The sequence below is a fragment of the Tyto alba genome, unplaced genomic scaffold (genome assembly GCF_018691265.1).
Source record: "Tyto alba isolate M040663 unplaced genomic scaffold, T.alba_DEE_v4.0 Super-Scaffold_3, whole genome shotgun sequence".
Classification (NCBI taxonomy): domain Eukaryota; kingdom Metazoa; phylum Chordata; class Aves; order Strigiformes; family Tytonidae; genus Tyto; species Tyto alba.
This window is the reverse complement of record NW_024881304.1, coordinates 445,717-469,364: the sequence shown is the minus strand read 5'-3', so window position 1 is coordinate 469,364 and position 23,648 is coordinate 445,717. Positions and strand designations below refer to the sequence as shown.

The 23,648-nt window shown below is 52.6% G+C and overlaps 2 protein-coding genes across 5 annotated transcripts in view; both read right to left on the bottom strand.

Annotated features, from left to right (window-relative positions):
• RNF123 (ring finger protein 123) overlaps window positions 1-17,992 on the bottom strand; it is a 52,610-nt gene extending 34,618 nt beyond the window's left edge. For 2 of the 4 annotated variants that reach the window (XM_033004086.2, XM_042799537.1), the window contains exons 1-20: window positions 15,666-17,791; window positions 15,365-15,558; window positions 14,243-14,327; window positions 11,674-11,753; window positions 10,762-10,859; window positions 9,539-9,593; window positions 9,145-9,230; window positions 8,304-8,390; window positions 7,722-7,789; window positions 6,712-6,837; window positions 5,868-5,982; window positions 4,940-5,044; window positions 4,683-4,808; window positions 3,415-3,507; window positions 3,147-3,220; window positions 2,557-2,674; window positions 1,990-2,089; window positions 1,458-1,519; window positions 1,308-1,379; window positions 523-643 (exon numbers count right to left, since the gene is read on the bottom strand). In XM_033004086.2, coding sequence (XP_032859977.1) covers window positions 523-643; window positions 1,308-1,379; window positions 1,458-1,519; window positions 1,990-2,089; window positions 2,557-2,674; window positions 3,147-3,220; window positions 3,415-3,507; window positions 4,683-4,808; window positions 4,940-5,044; window positions 5,868-5,982; window positions 6,712-6,837; window positions 7,722-7,789; window positions 8,304-8,390; window positions 9,145-9,230; window positions 9,539-9,593; window positions 10,762-10,859; window positions 11,674-11,753; window positions 14,243-14,327; window positions 15,365-15,446 — 1,753 coding nt within the window. In that variant the 5' untranslated portion in view covers window positions 15,447-15,558; window positions 15,666-17,791. The other 2 variants (XM_033004085.2, XM_033004087.2) reach the window with 2 other exon arrangements.
• Window positions 17,993-20,083: 2,091 nt separating this feature from the next.
• On the bottom strand, window positions 20,084-22,799 carry LOC122154073 (PHD finger protein 7-like). Its single transcript, XM_042799874.1, has 8 exons — window positions 22,757-22,799; window positions 22,395-22,486; window positions 22,199-22,300; window positions 21,779-21,903; window positions 21,335-21,691; window positions 21,005-21,118; window positions 20,735-20,853; window positions 20,084-20,568 (listed from the first exon to the last, which is right to left on the bottom strand). Exons 1-8 carry the CDS (start codon window positions 22,797-22,799, stop codon window positions 20,084-20,086), a joined length of 1,437 nt encoding a protein of 478 aa, XP_042655808.1.
• Window positions 22,800-23,648: the final 849 nt, after the last annotated feature.

The following is a 23,648-nucleotide window of genomic DNA, read 5'->3' as shown; positions in this document are numbered from 1 at the left end:
GGCTACTCTAGCTCTGTCACCGAGTCCCATGGGGATCGTAAGGCAGTTACTGAGTCGGGAGAAAGGGTCAGCCTAACGTTAGGGAGTGCCAAGCAGACCATGGCAGGACAGGCAAGGTAGTGTTTGAGGGTGGGAAAGCAACCGGCACTGACTTGGTTTCCCCTTAATCCCAGAGTCTGGGAACCACAAAACCAAGTATCTTCCCTTAAACTTTGACTGTGGCATCAATGAGCTGCGCTTCTGCAGACCCATAATCAATACTGGACTCTACTCCAGAGCACACAGGAGGAACTAGCAAACATTACAGGTGCCCCCTTTGCAAGTCTCATGTCTGGATGTTAACTGGTATAGATCTGGACACAGGAATTTCCCAGGCTGACTGGGAACTACAGACACAGGGTGACAGAAGGCTCAAGCATCCATAAGAAACAGAAAATTTTCGGCATCCTGGAGACCACTATCAAGAGGCAAACCTTGTTCTAACCACAGAAATGCCTTCAAAGCTTCTCCTCCAGGCCTTACCTTCACTGCTCAGTGCAGCAGGGGTCTTCACCTTGTGGCCATCCCAAAAGAAACGCAGGGCAGCGATAAGCCGGTGCAGGAAGCACACCATGTACTCTGGCGGGCACAACACAGTCAAGTTCTAGGGCAAGAATGAGAGTTCAGCCATCAGGGAAGGTGTGAAAGTGCATCTTAGACCCAGTGGCCACAGGGAGCAGGCAGAAACTTTCTGTTCTCAGCCTTGCTAGCATCTCTAGCTTCCAGCACTGGTAGAGAGCCTGGCCCTGACAGTAGTCAGCAGTTTCCACCTCTAGAAAGTCCTGGGCACTGAAACAACAAGCTGGTCTGACAGAGGAGGATAGATACCACATGCTCCACCATGAAAGATGAGGCTGACCACGAACACAGAGATACAGGTGAAGAAAAGGTTTCCTGCAACAGCAGATACCTACCTCCTAAAGCTGCAGGCCAACAGCCCAATCCAGGGCCAGGACAACAGTCCTTACCCAGGCAGCGAAGAGGATGCCAAAGCCAGCAATGCTCCCCGAGAGGTTTGAGGAGGACATTCAGCTCCCACCTAAGGCCGTTTCCAAGGACCACCTTCCTACAAATCACTGCATAGGATGTGAATAAGCTGCTGGATTTCTAGCCTCAGATCTTCTCCCTCCTCCTCACTCCCTGCCACATCTAGACCTCAGTTGATCAACCGCTAGAAGCAGCCCAGCCAAAAGGGCAGAGCTCCCAGCCTGAAGGTGCCAAAGTACTCTCAGTGTGAGGCTTGCTAGAAGGCTGGCTCTCTGACTTACCCCTCTGTTGCTAGCATTTTCCTGAAGAAACTTGCGGAACTTGTTTAGGAAGATGTATCTGGAGGCTTCCCCCTGGCAGGAGGAAAAGCAGGTGGTAAATCTATGCCTTACAAATCCTGTGGAGACACTAAAGATCCACAGAGCACTTACGCCTCCTCTGTCCTTGTTGTTCAGCAGCAGCTTCAGAATCTGAACCTGGAGACCTTCCACCACTAAAATGGGGACACACATCTGCCATCAGAAAACAAGCACTGGAGAGCAACTACCTATATTAACCCAAACTGCAGTACCCTGTCCCCAGGAGAAAGGCTACCTCCTCCACAGAGGGAGCCCAGGAAGAACCAGTGCCAGAAGAAAGCCAATCCCATGACTGAGAATTTTCTTCTTTGCCACCTAGCAATAAATTCATCCACAGCAGATAAACAATGCCCCTAAAGGGGAGTTTTGGTTTGCTCGTGCCCCACAACCGGATGCTGCAGGTCTGTGCAGTGGGGTTCCAGTACTCATAACCCTCCACCAGATCACGGCATAGCTGGCCCCTGCCTCTGCAGCACAGCCTGTCCTGGCAGGAACACAGCTGGACTTCAGGTCATGAAGGGGATTTGGAAACAGCTCAAGGGCTGGTCCCCCTGGCTGCACAGAAAGTACGGGATCTTGGCAATTCCCCTCCTTCCCCACAGACCTTCAATGCGTTTCTTGAGCCGCTGGCAGCCTCTTTCATATGCCCGCCGCCTCAGTCTCTCCTCAGCGCTCTCCTCCTTCACCTCCTTACTCTCCTTGCCCTGGTTGGGAGACAGACACCGATTAGTAGATCACTGCACAGGGAAGATGCCTTGCCAAATGGAGAGCAAAAACTCCCTGAAACAATGCACCAGTGTGTGTCTGCAGCTGGAAGAACAACTAAACAGGCCTTCTGCAGCCTTGTAATGAGTAAAGGCAGGAGATCTTTTGAGGACACTCAAGTCAACCTGTAATTCCTTAGATGCTGTGAAGTTCCCTTCCAAATCTGTTGCCATAGAAAACTGTCTCCTTCCCCTGTCCTGAGCAACACACTCCAAACGTGCCCTCTAAGGTGGCAATAAAGATGATAGGGCAATGGAGAGGCTACAGCTTTCACACAGCTCTGCAGCATTCATCAGTGCTAACGCAGCTGGAAACATGGGCCATCCAATTTCCTCAGCCAGAAAATGATGGGGACAGCAGGCCACAAAATTTCTTCAGTCTCCTTAGTGGATGTGCCTCTACTCACCTCCTTGGTGAAGCGGTTTGGCCACCACGTGGTGGGAATGAGCTCCTGCAAACCAGCCTCTTCCACACGCAGCGGGCTCTTAATGTAGAAGAATACAACCGAACGGAGCACATCAAAGCTGCAGCCAAGTTAAAGCAAGCACAGAAGCTATGTTGGGAGAAAGTACAGGGCATGCTTCCAGAGTTGTAGTGAGAGACCCCTTTCCAACCAACCATTCAAAGTTCTTAAAGATCCAGAGCCCTCTTCTGGAAGAAGCCCCATGCAGTTATCACAGCAGCTGCCCAAATGCTAGCATGGCAGCTGGACTGCTCTGCAAGTGGTTTTGCTCTAGGGACATTGGAGAGGTCAGTCAAGTAGAAATCAAGTCCTCTGTGTTAGTAGGACGTGAACTATATGACACTACTTCCCTTCCTCAAAGCAGGACTTTGTAGAGAATGGTGTCAGGCAGACAGAGGAGACACGAGAAATTAGAAATGACCTCTCAAAGACAGTGTGGCTTCTGCCTCCCAGAACCTGCTGATCCTTGAAGTCTCCTTGGCTGCATTACTGAGGTCAGGGAGAACTGATACTAGAAGAGGCACAAAGGATACAGAACATTGCTGAGTAGGTATTTCCTGGATTTCTCATGCTTCAAGACTGCAATGGTGAGCCGGAGGTAGTGAATCTAGGGAAACAGGAGAAGCTAGAGTGACTCCATCTACAAAAGAGGATACGACTCTCCAATAGGTACAATGTGACAGAATTGCCATCTCTGGATCAAGCAACTGCAAAATCCGAAACACTGTGTACCTTTGGACAAGGTGACATAACAGAAACTGGCTAGTCACAGATTCCTGGGGATTCAGAAGTGCAACTTACTTGCAATCCCAGGTCTGGGATGATGGGGGAGAACCTGTAAGCCCGCAACAGGGACATCAGTAGCTGCTTGAGGCACTCGTGCACTTCATACTCCTGAGAAAATAAGAAACACATTGAACAACAACAGCATGGAGTTGGGAACACCTATAGTTCCCACAGCGTGACCTTGGAAGGAAGCATTCACTTCTGAACTGAAAAAGTAGATGCTCTGAATCCACACTGTTTGTCCATCTGATTCCATAGGAGAGTCCAAGCAAAAGTTGGTGCCATTGCCTTGCTACAGGGAAACAAATTTCTGCACTAGTAAAACCAACCCAAAAGTCACCTATAAAAAGCCAAAATGCCAGGTCCTATTTAGTTGGGCTGGGTGGCCCATCCTCGTATCCCTTACACCTACCCAACACACAGTGTTGGTAGAACCAACCCAGAAAGGAGTCCAGCTCATATCCAACTAGCAGGATGAGAGCCACCTCTTCCACAAACACAGCAGCCTTCCCAGGGTGTTCAGCTTCACTTCTAAAATGATGGGCCTGAGGGGGTCATGGCATTTTTAAATTAAACTTATCAGGACAACTGGCTGGGCCAGTGCCCATATCTGTTAATTGTTGCCCCAAAGGACAGACGTGCTGTCTCCAAGCAGATCCCCAGCAGTGATGGGCTCTGTGTAACCACTCCAGCAGCAGCAGCTTGCCAGTGGCTAGCAAAGGCTGCTTCAAATAAGTGTGCCAGGAAGAAGTGACCTCATCCAGCTTGGACAGGAAGGGGCATAGGAAGTTGGAGGAGGTTTTTCTCCCACCAGTGCTGGAGGTGGTGAGAGTGCAGTGCCCATTTCCACCCAAGTCCTGCACACTCTGATTGATCTCTTGGGGCACACGGTGGAATTTAAGACCTCCAGAGTCACATAAGCATTAACAACATCCAAGAGACCAACTAATTTCTTACTGATAAATTTGATGTTCCCAGAAGCAGGGGGTTATTCAACATCACCAGTTACTTTAGCAGTAGGAGAAACTTAGAAATGCCTTGTTAGCTCATTGCCAGTGTCACCATTACCAATTACTCTGCATTCAACCCTCATTCCCAGGGTGTGAAGCAGCAGCCAGAGAAGCTAGGAAAGAAGGTGGTCTACCACAAAACAAGGGATCTTGTCACCAGGAAGAGAAAGATGCTGATCACTACCAGCATTTTCTAGGGAAGGCTCCTGTCCTCAGCACCTCCCAGGGTCTCCCAGCGATCCCTAGGGAGGAACCAGCACTCTAGCAACTCACCTCCATAAGAAGCCACATGAGATCCAGCAGCTGCTGAATAAGGGGATGGGCCTCCACTGCCCCTCCTCGCTCAAGGATGCTCAACAGGAAGGTCATGAGCACATCTTCTACGAGGTACACCTTGCACTGCAGACAGAGAGCCAGGTCAACAGTTCTCCAAGGCACAGTCGCTTTCCGACGAAAGCTGAGGTTTACCTCCCCTTGCAAGCACAATAACAGGCACCTACAGAAGCTTGCGATCGGCAGGCAAAACTCACCATAAGAGGAGAGAAATAATTGAAGATGTGGGCTAAAGTAATCAACACTGTGGGTTCTCCCTGCAGCTGCCACGTGGATGTGTCTTTCTCCACCAGCTTCCCTTCCTGCAATGACAAACCCAGAAAAGCACATGGCTTGGATCCAGCCCAATCCACCCATACACCAATGACTGAATGACCCAGAGGCCTGGAGCAGCCACTGTTTGCTGTCCCATGCCTGACTGCAGTAAAAACCTTGAACACGGGAATTTAGGATGGCAAAGCAGCCAGGCCCATGCCTCTGGAGAGCTGTAGTGCAGTCCAGATGGCAGTTATTATCAGCCACATGCATGCACTTTGACAATGTTTTTCCAAACAGGTTCAAGTGTATATGATAATTTGTAAATGGGAATCTCTACAGAGGAGGTGAGCTAGTAAAGCAGAGCTCCATTCAAGCCAAGACCATAGCAGATGACATTCCCTATGCTCTGGGCATAAGCAGGTCGTCTCTCACTCTAGTGGAAATAAATGGTTTCTAGCGAACGGTGTCAGAGCCCAAATAGTTCTCAAAGCAGATCTGCCAGAATTTTACCACATCACTGCACCAGGACATCAGTAAAATGTTTAGGATATGAACAAGCTTCTTTCAAGGCTGCAAAATCAAATCCAGCAGTTCTGACCCTCACAAGCATCACCTTTTGCATACTGGGAATGAAACTTCATAGGACTGAGAAGAACCAAGCCCAGTATGACTTAAATTCTGGAACTATCAGGAATTCATTTTTCAAGCTGAAAAGCTCCAGGGACATGCACACCTCATGCAAAAACATGCAAGCATTTAGATTCTCAGGCGTATGGGAACATCTGAGCTGCCAGCATGTGCTGAGAAGTGCGGAACCACATTTCCCAGCACGGTGCTCCGCAGATCCACTCAGTGACATCAGCCTACCGCCACATCTATTCTGATATGGATCACATTCTTCAAGTAGCCTAACAGCTTGCGAGCCTTCACTAGGTCTGCAACAGGAGGATCTTGCAAGGGGCGGTAACCTTCCACTGGATAAGTAGGCAAGCGTTAAGGTAAAATGCAATCTGATCCTTTCAGGACTTCTTTTGTTTGTGCAAGGAAAAGACTGTGTCCCTATCTTAGGTTATACCCACGCATACCACAGTCACAGTTCAAACCACAGCACCTTCTAAACGGATGATAAGCCACAAGCTCTTATCCCCACTTCCTCAATATTGCAAGCAGCAAGTATTTCACACCCCACTTCTGCTCTCATCAGAAAGACCAACAGGAGCCTCCACTACAGCTATCAACACTCACATCCAGGACTGCTCTGACAGGAGTTGCAGGTTTCAGCATTTGCACAGGAATACAGCAGGCAATGCTAATACCATGTCAGAGGTCCCAGGCAGCTGGGAGGTAGAGGAGACCAGTGGCCAAGAGGCTCGGCAACACAGCAACACTAGGGTTTCCAAAACTGGAGAGTGAGATCTTTGCAGGATCTGAGTAGCTGGGAACAGGCAGCCCCAGCTGCAGCAGTAGCTGCTGATTCAGAGCTGAAACCAAATCTCATTTCCTAAACTTGTTGGGGACCAGCACTGATGTTTGCGTGCCCTGCAGTTCTACTCCAGCTGAGGTTCTTCTTTCCTTGACCCTGCTCTGTGCACAGGTGCCAACAGAAGAAAGTGAACTGCAGCCAGGTATGTATATTCTACAGTCTCCAAAGATGGTCTCAGGACAGGCTCTTCTCCCTTCAGATCCCCCCCTCTCCACACCTAAAGGATATCGGAGTGGACGGCTTCCGAAGTTAAACGCAACTGACTCTTTGAATGAGAGGCTGATGGCAGGGAAGTAAGCCATCCCAGCACCCCTCGTGATGTTATCAAAAGCGGTTCCCAGAGATATGCCGTTCCTGAAAGAAAGAAAACCCACGAGATTTTAGTCACAGTAGGAAGATTTTGAGGTCAATTTGGCAATCCGGGTATCTGCATTCCCTTCCCAGCAACTTGCCAACATGGACACATCAGTCAGTCATGCCTCCTGTCACTCTTAATCCAGCACGCATGCAAACGTCACAGCTCTGCTGAGTAACAGCCATGGGAAGCACTCTCATTTTCATATGACAGCACAGGAAGGCGCTGGAGCCTACACAACATGCAGAGCCCACTTAGCTTCAAGGGCAACCCAAATCCTTATGAGATAACTAGCAGGACATTTTAAAAGCAGGTGACATTTTTGGCCTCATCCATTTGATGCTGGTAGAAAGATAATGCTCTCAATCTGCTCTTCTCTAAAAGATGACCTGGAGCATCTAACAGTTTTTAATTCTGGCTGACTTGTGGCAGACTGTAGTTTAGGGCCAGGGAACAATTCTTATTTAGGCTGGCCTCTGCTTATTGTGCACAGGAGTTGCAGGCTGGAGATTTATCAGCCTTTCTGCGGCTCCTTGTGAATCTAGGACAGGCAAAGTCTACACTGACCACAAAAGCAGTCAGCGTGGCTCAGCCAGTATTAAGCATCACGAGAGATGCCCTCCCCTCCAAAATTCTAGCAAACTTTACACAGACTTTGTAGTTTGAATGTCTTTCTTCTAAATGCTCTCACCTGAACTTAGGAGACTCAACAGCCCGTTTAGATGGTTTCTGAACACAAAGCAAAAAAGCAAAGGCTCGAACTACCAAGGAACTTAAAAAGGGAGAGGGCAGAAATAGGGCTCAGCAACTTGCTGAGCAGTGAGGAAATCTTTATGTTACACACAGACATCAACAAATCAGGGAACTGGGCAAAGATGCTTACAAGCAGAAAGCAATGGTGCCCTCATCAAGGTCTATCAGACAGCTGACGATGTCTCCTGCTGCCCAAGACTGCAGTAAAGGGAGAGAAAATGTTACACATATATCCAGGGTGTTCCCACATCAGAAGAAAGACTGCAACCCAACCAATCCCTTGTGGTTCAGGGTTGAAGAAGAGAGTTTCTTCTCACAGCAGCTCACATAGTGTTTTCAGACACTTCTGGAAGCTGCACATAAGCCACTGACTGGGATCTTTTTTCCCTCCCACACTAGGAACATGCACAGGATCAAACATGTATTTATCCCAACATTGCATTATCCTCTGACGTGCTACAGAGAACCAGAGCCTTCCAGGGGCCAACAGCAGTACTATGCTGGGAATCAGTCTGCTGGGGCTGCTAAACAAAGCACCCACATAGCATGTCCAGCACCCCTGAAGTACAACACACAGCCTCCTCAAAAGCAGACTAAAGCAGGGAGGACAGCTTGAGGGCATTTCACAAGGCCCAGCAGAATCCAGCGAGCAGAAGGAGCCACCTGCTTTCTCCTTACTCTACATCCTGTTTCTGGGAGGACAGATACTCACTTTGCCATAGTTGGTAGTAGTCACATTCCACTTGCGCACCCTGTTTCCATCATACGCATATGAATCTGGTGTATCTCCAACTCCTTCCTGCACCAAAGTATGAAAGAGGAAACTCAGACCAGACCAAGCACAGAGGATCTCTCTCATTGCAAGAGCGGCTTTAAGGGGGAGACCAGAAGACAGCACACATGCTCTGCCTGGGAAAAGCCCTCACTCTAGGAGCGAACCCAGTGGCCTGTGATCTTTGGTTCAGAGAAATACACCACTCCCTATTCATTTTTGGGTCAGAAAAAAAGAGTACTGCCATGACATCCTACACTTCCTACTTCTGTCAAAGCAGCCCCCAGGATGCCCACTAGCCCCCCTCTCACATGTCACAGAGTGGCAAGTTAGTGAAACTCTGCAGCTGACATCCCAGCATCAAATATCCCACCAGGTGCCTGAGAAGACCTGGCCTGGGTGGGCCTGTCTCTCCTGGGCAAAAAAGCCCTGTAGTACCAGCTGCTGAGGGCCATCCTGAGACACAGGCTGCCAGCACTGCAGACCCACACACTCTCTGGAGAAGACATCAGCTGAAAGTCAACACACAGCAGTGGCTACGTGCGGCAAGAGCACAGCAACACATCCAGTGTGCAAGGCTTTTACACCATGCACCATTCTGTGAACACAGACCAGAGTCTAGTAAATATTTTTAAAACAGAAGATCTAGTATTCCTCATGTGTGTTCTGGGCACAAAATGCCAGCAGGGCAGGAGCACAGCACCAATGCAATGCTCCACTGACCTAAAAAGCAGTGAAGGAACACAGAGCAGCCTTGTGCCATGTGCAGCAGTTACACTACCTCCTGATTAAATCTGCAGTTGAGAGTACACCAGCCAATCTGCATGAGTCCCTGGGAGGAGATGAGCACCTCGTAAATCCATTTCCCTGAACAAAGGAAAACATGCCACACAGTAAATCCCTGTCGCCCGGCTCATTGCTAGAGAAGCAGAATCTGACATTGCTCCCACAGGAAAGAATGTGGCACACAAAGTTGCATTCCCCTCCCACCTCTTCACTCCAGCATCACACAATCCTCCATCCTTCTGACTTCCTGGAAAAGCTAGTGAATGAACTGGGGAAGAGGGGGCTCAAGATCTGGAATTGCAGCATATTCAAGAGCTTTCTAGATGTGTAACTCTCCACACACTCTTCCCATGGTGTTTTCTCAAAGCATCACCTGCTTTTCTCCTTACCTTTATACACACATGTCGTGGCCCTGATGGAGCCAAAGTTACTGTGGCCAATCACCTGGACCAACATACAAAAGATATTTTATAGTCAGACAAAAGACAGTTTTGCTCAGCCCTACCCATTCCCTCCATCCTAGCCCTCAAAACCAAAGTAAGATGGAGAGCTATTCACAAACACAGTGTAGGGAAGAGACAGGACATCTTCCCCATCCCAGTAGTTGTACTTGGAGCTGACAGGCCCTGGGGAACCATCCAGGTCCTCCTCACAGCTCACCTGTACTTGATAAATCCCAGTGAAGCATGCAGCACCGCAGCAGTACAAGGGCAATGTGGTGACAGACAGGTTCCCAGTGAATTGTGACAGGTATACAAAAGTGACTATTATATAAGAAAGACGCCTGAATCCTGGACAAGTTAGAACCAAACTACAGATTTCAGGGTGTCCAGACTAAAGCCCAAGACTGGCAGGTAACATGCTGCCCAGAAATTGAACCCTGTTAACTCCTGGCTCTCTCAATCTCAGGACAGATCATAAAGAAGAGATGAAGGTAGCAACAAGGAATTCATAGGCAAGCCAGTCTGATCCGATATAAGTACAGCCAAGGTAAACTACAGCAGGTGCTTAATGGGAAAGGGGAGACCAGGGCAACCTCCCCTGCTAGAGGTAAAAAGGGATACATAAAGGAGGGAATGAGCACAGGAACATGGGATGTGCGTGTACACGGAAGCGGTGAAAGGAGTGCAGAAATTACTGAAGTGGGAAAGGATTAAATTCCAATGGATTATTTCAGCTGATTTTCTGCATGAGGAATATCAGCTAAGGAGCAAGCAGGGAACTAGTGGAAACAGAGGAGAAAGAAAAGCCTCAGCTTCAGCCTCTTGACATCATTAAAGAAGACCAGAAGGAGGAAGGAAGAGGCAGTCTGCTGGAGGGAGGGACAGGAAAGCTGGCTGCTGGCCTTTCCTCTGCTTAGCCAAGCTCTTCACTGAGCCCCTGGGCCAGGGTGATCCTTTCAATTGCTCACAGCTCCGCTCAGAGCTTTCTGAGACTTAAGGGTACTCCTTTTCCCAGGAAAGCTCATTTCCTCCAGGATCCTGCGGGTAGACTCCGTTTACAACACGCTACAAGACACTGACAGGCATCTGTTATGAAGAACAAACCAAGAAGCCCAAAGTGCTTTTAGTCCCATGAGACCATTTTCTGTTGCACCCAGCATCACACTCACCCCAAGTAAGTCATCATCAACCAGCAGGAGCCCCTCAAAACCGCTCGTGTGGTCCAACACCACAGTAGAGGGACCAAGCCGGCCCTCTGCTACCTGATCTGAAACAAGAGTTGCAGAAAACCTGTCAGGGAAAGTTGTGCAGGATTTAGCTGTACACCTGATGAGTGCCTCCAGCTAGACTACAACAGCACTTGGATTCTGCTACAGTGGAGGAAGACTAAGACAGTGTTACCCATGGTAGAGCATGAGAATCTCAGGAAAGGAGACACCAGTGAGATTTAAAAGGAAGTTAACACAGCAACACACAAGGGCTTAGCTATGCAGCATTCAGGTCATATGTTAAGTTTTCTGCATTGCCTGAAAATTTATTTTGGCAGAATTCAAAGAGCAGACTAAACTCTGAGCCAAATATTTGTCCAACATACCATGCTTTGCTTGTAGCCAGCAAGAAAAATTCTTTTTAGAAGAGGAGCCAGGTTGTATCCTGCCACATCCTGACTCATTCAGGGAAACGATGCTAGCAAGAATACAGGCAACAGCCTGAGGCCCGAAGTGAATACATACAATGGAGACCAGTATGTAAAAAATGTCAACAAGCCTCTGCATTTCCTACTGAGGATAGCATCACACACTGCTGGTCACAGCAATGGCTCTGCATAACATTACCAGTGCTTTAAAACTGCTTTTCCAGGCATTTTCACCTGGAAATATGGTGCCTCCATCTGCAAGGAGACCTGTTCCAGGGCCGGCTGATGAGCCCATCATGGGCAGGACTTAAATGTACAATAAATTAGAGCACAGGCAGGCAGAACAACACTCGCTCAGGAAACTGCCTTTCATGATACAACTTGTCCTCCCAATTAAGCAGCACAAGCAGAAGCACAAATTGGACAGACATTCAGTGTCTCCTACCTCGACTGTCTTCAGAGCCACTCTCCTCTGCTAGCAACCGGTCAAGGTGCTCCTGCAGGTTCTGGAACGTCAGGTGCTTTCTAGGAAATAAACATGCACAGGAGCTCTTCAGAAAACTCTGTCTCCAAGTTTTAAAGAGTTTCAGCCCAGACACATGTGTTCACACAGTCCTGCACTGTGAGACATGAACTGGGAAGTTCTGTCAATCTGCATTTCTTGTCATGAATCTGAGGAATTTGCTGTCTAGGGTGCTGGGGCAACGAATGAACAAAGGACCAAATATAGCATGAACAAGGGATATTAAAGTTTTCAGTCTGCTTGGGAGTATTTTGTGGCAATAAGAAAACTGTACTGCAGTACAGTGGCACTAAGAAACCAGCTGTACTACCAACAACTGTGGACCATGACTTTGCTGCAGTCAGCATCATACAAACATGGCATAAGTCAGGATTTGTTTTTTTCCCCAAGTATTTCATAATACAAAAGAAGAGAGAAGACCACATCAGCAGCTGTAGCAGTTCAAAGGACAGGCTAGCCCAGCATCCTCTCTCTGACAACAGCCAAAACCATTTTGTTTTCAAATTGAGAAGTCTCTCATGCAACCCCTCTGGACCACTACTTTAAAGAAACTTCTCATACTGCCCCTCCCCTGGTTCTCTCTTTTCAAGGCTAGTTTACTTAGCTGTTCCTTGTACAAGAGCCATTCCAGACATCTGACTTGTCTTACACTTTCTCATAAGCTCTGCAGCCCTAAAATACTCTTTGGCGAGACCAGAACCACATGATACTTGAGATAAGGGTAAGCCACAAATTTATTCAGTAGCATAATGATTTTCTTTATCCTATATCCCTTTCCTAACAATTCCTAACTTCCTACTTCCTTTTTCTGACTTAGTATTCCCACCCCAACTTCACTCCTATGAAGTAAAAATCAGCCTAGGGCTCATAATTTTGTGCACAATGTTGAGGCTGTTCCCCTGCACCGAGTTCCATAGACCATTTCACTATCACAGCCACCTTACCTCTACATTGTTCTAAATAGCTTTGTGACAGCAGCAGACCTTCCCACCTCATGCTCTCTCCCTTTCCAAGCCTCTGAAGGATATGCAGAAAAACACACGTCATGTTGCAGGTCTTTGAGGGGACCCAGCAGGACTCTCTTTTACTGTGAGAGTCGCTAGTTGCTCCTATCCCTGCTTCCAATTTTCAGAGCCATCTGTGGAACAACTTCCCACTTGCCAGGACTAGGGCTTTCCCTAAGACTGTGGTGAGACCTTTTGAAAGCCTCATGGATGTGAAGATGCACAGAAGTGGAATCAAAGAATTGGTTTTGGTTGGCGTGAGAGAAGGTGGCTTCAGCAAAGCAGCTTAACCAGCAGTTAGTATGGAGGAGTAGTTCTGGAAGGAGGTTAGAAGAGCATGAGACAGCCAGAGACACGTTTGCAGTGAGTTCCTCTATGAGGAATTTAGGCCTTCGAAGACAAGATGTCATACCATAAAGTTGCTCTCATATGGCAAATGTTTTCAAGACCTATCTGACTGCTACTGGGCTTTCTACCAAACCCAGGGAAAAGGGTGGAAGGCAGGAAAAAAAGAGAGAGATCAGTCCAACAAACTATCAGTTCTCTCCTTTCAAGTCATTAATCACCAGGCAAAGAAATCAGAAATACTGAAAACCAAAATGCTCGGGCAGATGGAATATTCCAAGGCACGCTGGCAGCAGAGCTTGTGGCAAAGTAACATGACCCAGTTTGCCTCCCCCCCGCAATAACTCTAGCTCACCAAGAGTGGAGAGGGCCAAGAGCTATTTTTAGCAGCTCTGAGCTCACATTTGAGCTGGCAGCACTAAGTATAGCCCATGGAATGTGACCCCAGCCACTCTGCAGCACTGCCAACCAGCAGGAGCTACACGCCTGTCTCACTCTACCACACTTGTACCTGCCCTGAACCTGTCTGACTTGCCTCTGGTGAAAGAGCTAAGTGCAAGGGAAATTCTTCTCATCCAAACCTACAAGTTTCTGGAATACAAGGTGAAGGAGAACTGGAAACAAACAGAAGAAAACAGACAGTAAACAGGAATTTTGTGTTACTTTTCCTTTGGTGACTCCTAATAATAAAAGTACCAACAGTTCCACAGCCTGAGAAACGTACAGTATTCCATATATCAGTAATAGCTTTGCCTTTAGTTTACAGAGCACTGATGACCTATTTTTCACTGCTGTACCTAAAACCTGTGCATTTTGCACTTCCTTACAAGAAAAGAGGGAACAGGAACAATAAGGTGAATGCCTACTTGCCTATTTATTTCAGAAATGTTGTGTAGTGATTTTGTATATGGGGTTTTTCATATAAAAATTCTGAAAAATCCTTCCTAGCAAGCCCTGCAATTTGAAAAAGCTATTAAAGGACAAGACCTAAGAGTCAAGAGTAATTTCTATAACACGATGCTGCTGTGCTTTTAACAAAGATCACTGTGTGGCACTAAAAGATCTTTCCTTTCACTGCAGTGCTGTATATCTGGGGACTGATACAGCATCATTTGCCATCTAGTGAATGAGAAGTACAATACCTGTAAGCAGCTGCAGGCTGGTTCCCATCAGCATTGGTAAAGACACGATGCAGATAATCATTCAGCAGCCTGCTGTTCACGATTCCTTGTGAAAAACAGAAAGGAAATAAGCTTAGGGAGTCAGGAGGTAAACTCAAACATTAATTTCATGTACAAGCAGGAAACTGGTAACTGTGGGAAAATGATGTTCAAGTTTGCAGATCAACACAGTGGAAAGAACAGCTTCAAGAAGCCATTCACTGTCTTACTGTGTTCACTAGCAGCCCTAGAGTCCAGCATTATGGGGTGCATCTTCTCAACAAGGGCACTTTCCACTTTGAGCTGCTCTACGATAGCAAATGGGAGGCTATACATTGGTCCCCACAGGTAGAACTACATCCTCAGGAATCCTGATGTGCTACTTCCAGATAAAGTAACTTCAAAAGCTGGAGCTGGGACTTCAATTTCACTTCAAAAAAATAAAAATAAAAATCTTATCACTATTGCAATTCCTGATATCCTATTCATACCTGGGACCTTTTAAGTACCTATGCCTCTTAACTGCACTAGAAGATGCTGAGACAGAAAGGCTTGCAAATGCAGCTCATCTCGTCTAACCCACAACCCTCTTTAATGATGTATGCCTCACTTTAGCTTTCATTGTGCAAAACAATCCCTAGTGTCACATTGATGCAGTGTGCTTTATTTCTGGGTGCAACAGTGCCCTCAAATGCCAGACTTGTGGTCTCATAAGCACGCTTCTGCTGGATTGGTGAATCCAAGAGAAAACAGAACACCTGGCAGGTACCAAAATTTCCCAGAAAAGGATTAATCTGAGAACTTGACAAGCTGTTCATCCTGGAAGGGGAACTTCCTAAATCAGATGGGGCAAAGGCAGGCAATGTAACATTCTCCAGCCTCCTGAGGCAGGGCTGTGTGCTGAAGAAGGGGCACTGTGACACGAGCTTCTGGAGTCCCTCCCAAAATCTCATCTCAGTTCAGGGATTTACTCAGTTCCAGACCCACCACACCTCACATCAGCAACGTAACTGCAACTGGAAGGCAGCTGACCTTAAGTGAGGCAAGGGGCGCTCACCCGATCCACAGTGGTCCTGCTTTTACACGGCACGTACAGACCCATACCTGTGACCTTGGACTTCTCTGGCTCGGTGCTCAGCCTGTAGTTCTTCCTCGAGAAAGCAGTCCCAGCACCTCTCGACGTCATTCTTCACAGGCACCACTTCCAGAGCGGACATAAGATGGACAGACGCCGAGAACAAAACTTGCTGGGGAGGATGCTGCCTTTAGAATTCTCCCTTTTTTGAAGGTTGGTGTACCTGGATTGAACAACAGGGATAAGCAAAAAATAGCCAGAGTCCTTGCACTAACGACATCATACAAGAGCCCAAAGCCAACTAAGTGCCAACCCTGTTTTCAGTCCCACCTGTCCAACAGCTCAAATTCTTCCCAAGGCAGACAAGGTGTTAAGCCACACTCCGGGCAAGCACACAGACCCTGCTCCAACCAAAGGCACAGGCAGAACCAAGCCAGAAACACAGGCAACCTTTGCACTGAGTTTGAGTCAGAAGCACCGAGCCAGCACAGGGCCGCCACTGCCAAACACCACTAAAACTGGCAACCACGTCACACTTCTACTCATGTCCTGATGAGACACTTCTGCCTTTCTCTCCCACACTGTATTCTTTAAGATAGGAATATGCACCTGGTTAATCTTCTGTTTAACAGGTTATTAGATTATTCTGCTATCCGAAACAGAGAGAGAGGGAGAAGGAATGAGACATACGCAGATGAACTGGACTACAAGAGAATATCACTGACTGCAAAGCAAAGGACCCCGCTGTAAGTTTTGGACAAAACCAGATGCAGGTAGAAGTATGCAGAAGTGTTTACAGGTGAAAACCTACCACAAGACTAAAGATTCATGACCCTTCCTGGTATCACTAGAATGCAAAGGATGCTATCAGAGCTGATCTGACACGTGCCAGGACGAAAAGAATAAATTCAAGTTGCTAGTTCCATCCAACTTCAAAATGTTAGGTTATACCCCTCTCCTGTTTCTGATTGTCCTGATAGCCAACCATCACTGGAAGTCTCTCTTGTTCACTAGACAGCTGTCTGACAAACTGCTCTGTGACACGCAGAGCAACAGGAAGATGCAACAGGAGCAAAGGCTGTGGGAATTAAATGCTTGCCAGCAATCTCATACAGAGCAGAAACTAAGGCAAACCCAAGAAAAGTCAGTGAACTTGCCAAGTGATGCAAGTGCCATGGCAACTCCACTGGCAGATCACCTGAGCTTCAGCAAGACGCAGGAAAGGATTTCCTAAAGCCCCTTTCCTCAGGTACACCCCAGCATCCAGCAGTGGAGCAGCACTGCCTGGTGTCCCTCCTGCAGCACTGCTGAGCAAAACCACAGGAACAAAGCAAAATCCAGCCTGGTTCAATGGCCCTGAACGATCCGCATCAGACTCAAAACAAGGAATAAAACACTAAACAGAAACACATCATTTACTACCAAGCAGACAGCACAATGTGTACTAATCTAAAAGTACTGTAAATGTGAGAGACCATTTCACCTCTGTCAAGACAAGTTAAAAACACCTGCTGAGTGTAACAGGGAGTGCCCCTAGCTCTTCCCAAGAATGGCTGGTCCGGTACCCACACTGCTGAAACAGCCTGAATGCCCAGGCTGGGTGCAGCTTGGCCACACCGGCACCGTACGAGACACACTGCTGCAGTGCCAGGGTTTCTTTCGGTTGGAGCAGATGCTGCTTTCAACAGGTCACAGAAATGGCAGAGCAGGGGGACACACATCTGTCCCTTCACTGCTCCCATGTGCTATTCACAAAACTGGCTCCAGTGAAGACACCCAGCTCTGAGACTGACCACAGGTTAAACTCCTTTTCCTAGGCAACTGCAAGCAGCTTTCAGCAGAAGGGCAGAATAAACAACAAGGGGGGAAGCCAGACCTCTTAAATTGAGCCAACTGGAGACAAACGAGGAGGCTGAGGAGCTGGGCCAGCAAACACAGGTTTGTCCAGCAGCTCCAACCAAGCCCTGCCGCTCTCACAGGGCAGCGGGGATGAAGCCGGCACGGAGACAGCCGGGCAGCACAGGCTCCCACGCCGCTCGCAAAACTGCTCTGCACTAAAACCACCCGTGGGTGACTGTGGCACCGCCAACCTGGCAGCACCCCCACAACAGGAACACCAGGCAGCATTGCCCAAATCCAGGAACCGAGCCTAAAACCAGGCACGTCCCACAGCCGGCAGCACCCTCAAAGCTGGTGGCATGTCCCAAGCCCTGCGACACCTCCAAACCCGGAGACACTCCCTAAACAGGCAAGCGCTTCCTTGCAGCCATAGGCACCCCCCCACACCCGGCGGCACCCTCCATGCCAACAACCACCCTGAAACCCGGGGGCGCCTCACGTCTGCCCACAGCCCCCAAAGCCCTAAAAGCCCCAACAGTCACGAGAGCACCCCCCCAATAAGGCGACTGCCCCCCCAAAACCGGGCGAAACACCCCGCGACCGGCCGCAACCCCAGCCCCCCACCGCCCGGCCCCCAGCTCCACGGCAGAAGGAACAGCCCCGGGTCCGGGTCCAGCGGGAGCCCAGCGGCGCCGGGGCCGAGCACGGGGGAGCCCGGGGCGGCTGAGGCCTGGCGGCCGCCGCACTCACCGCCGGTCCAGCCGCGCCGCCGCCGCCGCCGCGCTACGGCGAGCCGCGAGGGCCATGGCGGGCGGGCGGGCGCGGCCCCGCGTTGCCGGGAGACGGGCGGCCCGCGCCGCAGGACCCGCGCTGCCCGAAGGCCCTGCCGGGGCACAATGCCCTGCGAGGACAGGGGCAGAGAGCCACAGTGCGGGGTGGGTGGGAACATCCCCCGGGGAAAAAGAGCAGCTGCCCAGGTCAGCAAGGTCCGAAGCCTACGGCCATGACATTGGGCAGCTGAAAAAACTTTGGGCTGTCCGCCGCCTCACAGGAGTGGGTGCGAAGTGCCGAGGCGGGGGCCCGAGCCCTCGGCACCCCCGGGAGCGGGGCGGCTGCTCCTGCAGCCAGCGCAGAGCCGAAAGGCAGGTCCCGCGGGGCAGCCGTCGAGGCTGGCACTGTTGGCCGACCGGTGCTGGTCAGGCCGTGCGAGCCCAGGGCTGCAGCCCTGGCCCAGGCTGCGGCTCTGCTCCTGCCCTCGGCATGGGGAGCGCTGCCGGCAGGTCGGGGAAGGGGATCCTTCCTCTCTGCGCCGCAGCGCTGCGGCTGCACCTGCAGGGCTGCCGCCGGCCCTGGGCTCCCGGCTCCAGGGGACAGAAGCCACCTTGGAGCCCGGCCTGGGCTCGCACAGCCCATCCGCTCCGACGCGGCGCGTGGCCGGGGCACAGCACGGGGCCTCAGGACGGCACCTCAGCGTCGCAGGTGGCCCAACATCGTCATCTCCCGAAGTCGTCCTTAGCGCTTTGGTGACGTGCTGCCTCCAGAAGGAAAAGCAGCGGCAGCGCGAGCTGGGGACTCACGGCGCGAACGGCCTGCCTTCCTCCGTGGCAATAAACTGCCTTTCAGAGACAGTGTGAGCCCGTCCTTGGTGGGCAGGGAAAGTGCAAATGGCCCATGGGAGGAACTCATGTCGGAGAAAGTTTGTGGAGGACTGTCTCCTGTGAGAGGGGGACCACGATGGAGAAGGAGGAACAAGTTCCGGACAGTCCCCTCATCGAAGAGAAGAGAAGTGGCAGCGCTGACTGCACCCCCCATTCCCTGCCCCTGCGCCACTGGGGGAGGAGGTAGAGATATCGGGAGCAGAGCTGAGCCCGGGAAGAAGGGAGGGGTGGGTGGAAGGTGTTCTCAAGATGTGGCGATGCCTCTCACTGTCCTACTCTGTTATGTGCTGTTAGTGTCTGTAATAAATGTATGTTTTTTTCTTCTTCCCCTAACGAGTCTGCCTTTTGCTCGTGATCATAAAAGGGGGATTTTTCCCCCATCCCAGTCCTATCTCAAACCCCAAGCCTGGCTCTCTGTCCCTTCTCATTGCCGGAGGGGAAGGGAGAGAGAGCTGCTGCATTGCGGTTGGCTGCGGACCAGGCCTAAACCACGACACCGTCTCGCCACAGGATACAGTGGGGCAGACTCTGCTCTGGCACACCTCCCCCCTCCTTTCTTCCTCCGTTCCCCCACTGGCCTTGGTGTTCACGCAGCTGCGGCAAGTCCTCCTCACAAGTCCCACTCCTCCTCACCAGGTCCCTTCTTAAATGCGTTATCGCAGAGGTGGAGCTGCTTGGCTCGGCCCTGCTGCAGAGGTAGGGCCTGCTTGGAGCTGGGGGAGCTTGGAGAAGCTTCTCAGAGAGGGCCAGCGCTGTCGCCCCCTCCCCTGCTACCAAAAAACCCCACCGCTCCCTCAAAGCCAGGACAAGCTGGTACAGCAGCAACCACGGTGGGCGACAGGAGCTGGAACTGGGGAAGGCCAATGCCCTTTGGCTACTACTGTAGCAGCACCATCTGCAGCAACCTTCATGTCACACCTCCAGAGGTGACTCTGAGGGGAACTTTGAAAGCAGAGGCGCTTTGCCGCTTGTGCGTTCGAACTTTCCCCGGGGAAGCGGAGCAGGCTGCGGGGCCAGCGAGGCCCGAAGCCCACGGCCATGGCGCTGGGCAGCCGGCCAAGGCCAGCCCGCGAGGAGGGAGGTCTGGGGAAGGTGCTGCCAAGACCCGGGGAGAAGACAACCCTGTGGGCCCGGCGGAAGCCAACAAAGGAGCGTGGAATCTCCCAGGGCAGAGATTAACAGTCAACTTTATTGGAGCGGTGGTGGGGGATCAGGGCCAGCAGGCAGGGCCGGCGCAGGGCTGGTCGCGCGTCAGCGTCCGGGCCGGCTGTAAGGGTTCTGGGCCCGACGTCGTAAGCGGGAGCGGTCTCGTCCCCGCACGGGCCCGGGGCGGCTGGGGCGGCGGCTGCTCTGGAGCCGTGCAGAGCTGGGGGTGCTGGGGCTGCCGGTCTCGGGTACCGGGGAGCCACGGGAGCATCCCGGCACCGACTGTGCGGGGCTGCTGCTCTCAGCCCTGGGTGCTGGTGCGCGGCTCCTGCCACGGCCTCTTGTGCGCCGGCTGTAGGGCTTTTGGGCCCGACACCGCGAGCGAGAGCGGTCCCGCAATCGGTCAGGCCCAGGTGGACGGCACCAGCTGCGGCCCACAAGCACTGGGGAGCCGTGGGAGAGGCCCGATGGCGCCTGGAGACCAGTGCTGCTGGGGCTGCTGGTCTCTGGTGCTGGAGAGCTGTGGGACGGCCCCGATCGTGACTGGCTCTCGGTGATGGGACCCGTGACCTCCGAGCTGCCACTGGAGGCTGTAAGGGGGAGCAGGAAGGTCACGGGCACGGCCCCCCAGTCCCGCGGCAGGAGAGGCCAGAGCGGTGCCCCCAGCCCCCCTGGAGCAGAGGGGCTCTGCCAAGCCCAGAATGGGCACCCGCTGCCAGGCCTCGCCCGGGGGCACCCGGGTGCTTTGCCTCTTACCGGTGCCCAGGCCAGCACAGCTGTTGCACTCCCATCTGGCCGCGCCGGTCCCCAAGTGGGAGCATTGTCTGTGGGTGCCCTCGGCAGCGCAGGAGCAGCACAGGAGCAGTTGCCAGGGCCTGGGGAAACAAACGGGTGCGTGGCTGTGAGGACAAAGTGACCACAGCACGGGATTGTCCGGCAGAGCTCTTGTTCTCCGTCCCTCCGCTTCGAGCCCTTGGCGAGACAGAGATCCTGGGCAGAGCCCAGGTTGCCGCTCGGGCAACTTACCCCTGTTCCTCTGCGTGCTGCCTGCCTCCTGGGCAAAGGCACTCACGGGCATCGCAGCGGCTGTGCCTCTCATTTTCTTCATCATCTGCGTGCCCATTCTCCCATGCTGGGGATCTGAAGCACAAGGGAAAATGGATGAGCCCCTGCTGCCCCGGCATAAGGCAGACGCAGGGCGTCCCTGCTCTTCCCCCCCTGCCCGCTTTCTGACTCCTGCGTGAAGCTGAAGCCCAGGCTGAGGGGAGAGAGCGGAGGGTCGGGAGCGCAGGGGCAGTCCCTGGCACGGCACAACGCTGGCACCCTCCTGTCTGGTGGGGCGGGCAGGACACCAACCTGAAGATGATTCGGATGCCCATGGTGAGCATCTCTTTGAGAAATGCACGCCTATCTCTACAGAGAGGGCACTGGAAGCAAATGCCGGCGCGCGCAGCCTGTCCCTGCAGGGGAAACATGAGGAGCAGGCGTGAGGCCTTGGTGCTGCTGGGCGCCCGCCGTGCCCCCCCCGTGGGCGAGGGAAGGGCTCCTACCTGGATGCAGGCCCTCTGGAACCAGGCGTGTTTGCACACTGGGCACACCATGGTGCCGTAGGACTTCCTGTCCTCAACAGGGTCCAGGCAGATGAGGCAGGCGGTGTTCTCCCCCGGAGCCGCCTCCACTGCCTGCTCTGGGCGGTGCTGCCAGCAGAAGGACCTGGGGAGGCAAGAGGAAAGGGAAGGGTGAGGAGGTGGGAATGGCTGGGTCCATCCCCGGAGGCGACAAGAAGGGGAGAGGAGGTACCTGTACTGAGGAAGGAACTGCGTGACGCATTCCCCCTCCACGGCGCAGGGGAGGTGGAAGCTGCGGTCGCAGCCCTCCTGGCAGCAGGTGATGGCGGCCCCGCTCTCGCCACAGACGAAGCAGCGCTGGAAAGAGCAGAGCAGCCCCCATCAGCGGCAGCCTCAGGGCCTCCAGAGCCAGCCCCACGCCTCCGGGCAGGGCGCAGGATGTGGCCCCACTGCTGGGTCAGAGCCCACGGATGCACCCGGTGCACGAGGCTCCTGTGCTGGGTCTGGGTGGAGGCTCTGTGGAGCTGCTGGGTGCGAGACTTTTGTCCCAGAGCTGCTTGGAAGGGCTGGGATTTCTTTCTTGGGGTCTGGGCTAAGCTCCCACATCGCTCCCGTGGCACCACAGATCTCCCTGAGCTTATCCAGTTCTCACCTTCTGCGCTGCGTGCTCGACTGTACAGCGAATATCTTCCAAGGGGAATCCCATCAGGGCCACGCTGTTGACCCATTGCCGGACGAGGCCGGTGGCAAAAAACTGCGCAGAAGAGAGGAGACGAGGAGGTGATGAGGAGGAGAGCGTGGCCGGGGCTGCCTGTCGGCAAGCTGGAGGGAGCCCCGGGGGCACTCACCAGGCAAAAGACGTGGGCGCAGATCCCTTGCTTCTGCAGTTTCTTCCCGCAGATGTGCGGGTCAGCCTCTGCCCGGCCACACAGCATGCATGCTGGAGGGGAGAGAGCAAACGACAGCGGGAATGAGCAGCTCACCTCTGCAGGGCCGGGGACAAGCGGCCCTGAGGGCTGGCCTTGCAGGCACGGGTGTCCCAGCAGCAGGTGCCCACGGCCCAGCCTGGGCCCCGCTGGCTGCGGCACGGAGGGGCCCTGCCCCGGGGCGCTTGGGGAGCTCCTGCCTGCCCCTGCCACCGCTCTCAGCCCCACGCTGAGTGCCCCGACAGCCCCTCTGCTATGCTGCGGGAGGGATGCTTTGCTCTCACCTGGCTCCATCGAGTCGGCGGCCTCCTGCTTCCTCGCAGACATGGCGCACATCAACGGTGAGTGCTGGGAGAGTCGCTGTCCCCGCAGTGCTGGGGTGTCTCTCCCAAGTGCTCCTCGGCTGACTCTGGGGGAGAAGCAGGGCGCGGGTCAGCTTGCAGCAGAGGCCCAGCGCCCCCTGGCACGGGGCCGCCCTCCTCCCTCGGCAGCCCCGCACGAGCCCCGTCCACCCCTGCCCTCCCCTCACCTCACCAGGTCGCGCTGAGGCACAGCCTGAGCCCAGTGATGCTTTATGCAGGCTTGTCCCCCGCGGGTCACAATGGCCACAGTGACATCAGCACCGTTGGCCTGGATGCACCCCAACAACGAGCAGGGACGCCCTCAGGCCTTTGGCCTGTGACCATAATGGGTGATTTACCCCTGCCTGTCCTATCTCAAATCCCAAGCCTGGCTTATTTCCTCCTTCTCAGTGCCTTGGGGGGGTGGGGGAGGCAGAGGGGGAGTGAGAGCAGCTGCTCAGTTGTGCCCTCTGAGCTCAAACCACGACACAACCGAAGGCTTCCTTCTTGCAGCAGAAGACAAGAAAGCCTTTTGCGTAGAGGTTGCCAACACCAGGTAAGGAGCGGACACCGCAAGGCTCAGGGGAGACAGAGCAGCGCTTGTTACTCAGGCCTCGAGCCCCGTCACGCGCCCTTGAGAGCAAAAAAGTCACACGTGTTCTACGGGAATGTCATACTGGGCCTGGGCTGCGTCCGTCATCCAACAGGAAGGATTTCCCTCCTGCTGGAGACCAGCAAGCCCCTCTCTCTCTAGTGCAGGGAGGAGAAAGGGCTGTGAATCGACGAATGAATGAAAAGCAAATGGTAATCAAACGGTCATGAAGCAATCACAGAA

Excerpts from the sequence above, each read along its gene's own strand:
- LOC122154073 (XM_042799874.1), bottom strand. The coding sequence starts at position 22,799 with ATGTCTGCGAGGAAGCAGGAGGCCGCCGACTCGATGGAGCCAG. Across the intron at positions 22,487-22,756 it reads CGCCGACTCGATGGAGCCAG|CATGCATGCTGTGTGGCCGG; the intron begins GTGAGAGCAAAG and ends TCTCCCCTCCAG. Across the intron at positions 22,301-22,394 it reads GCGCCCACGTCTTTTGCCTG|TTTTTTGCCACCGGCCTCGT; the intron begins GTGAGTGCCCCC and ends TCTTCTGCGCAG.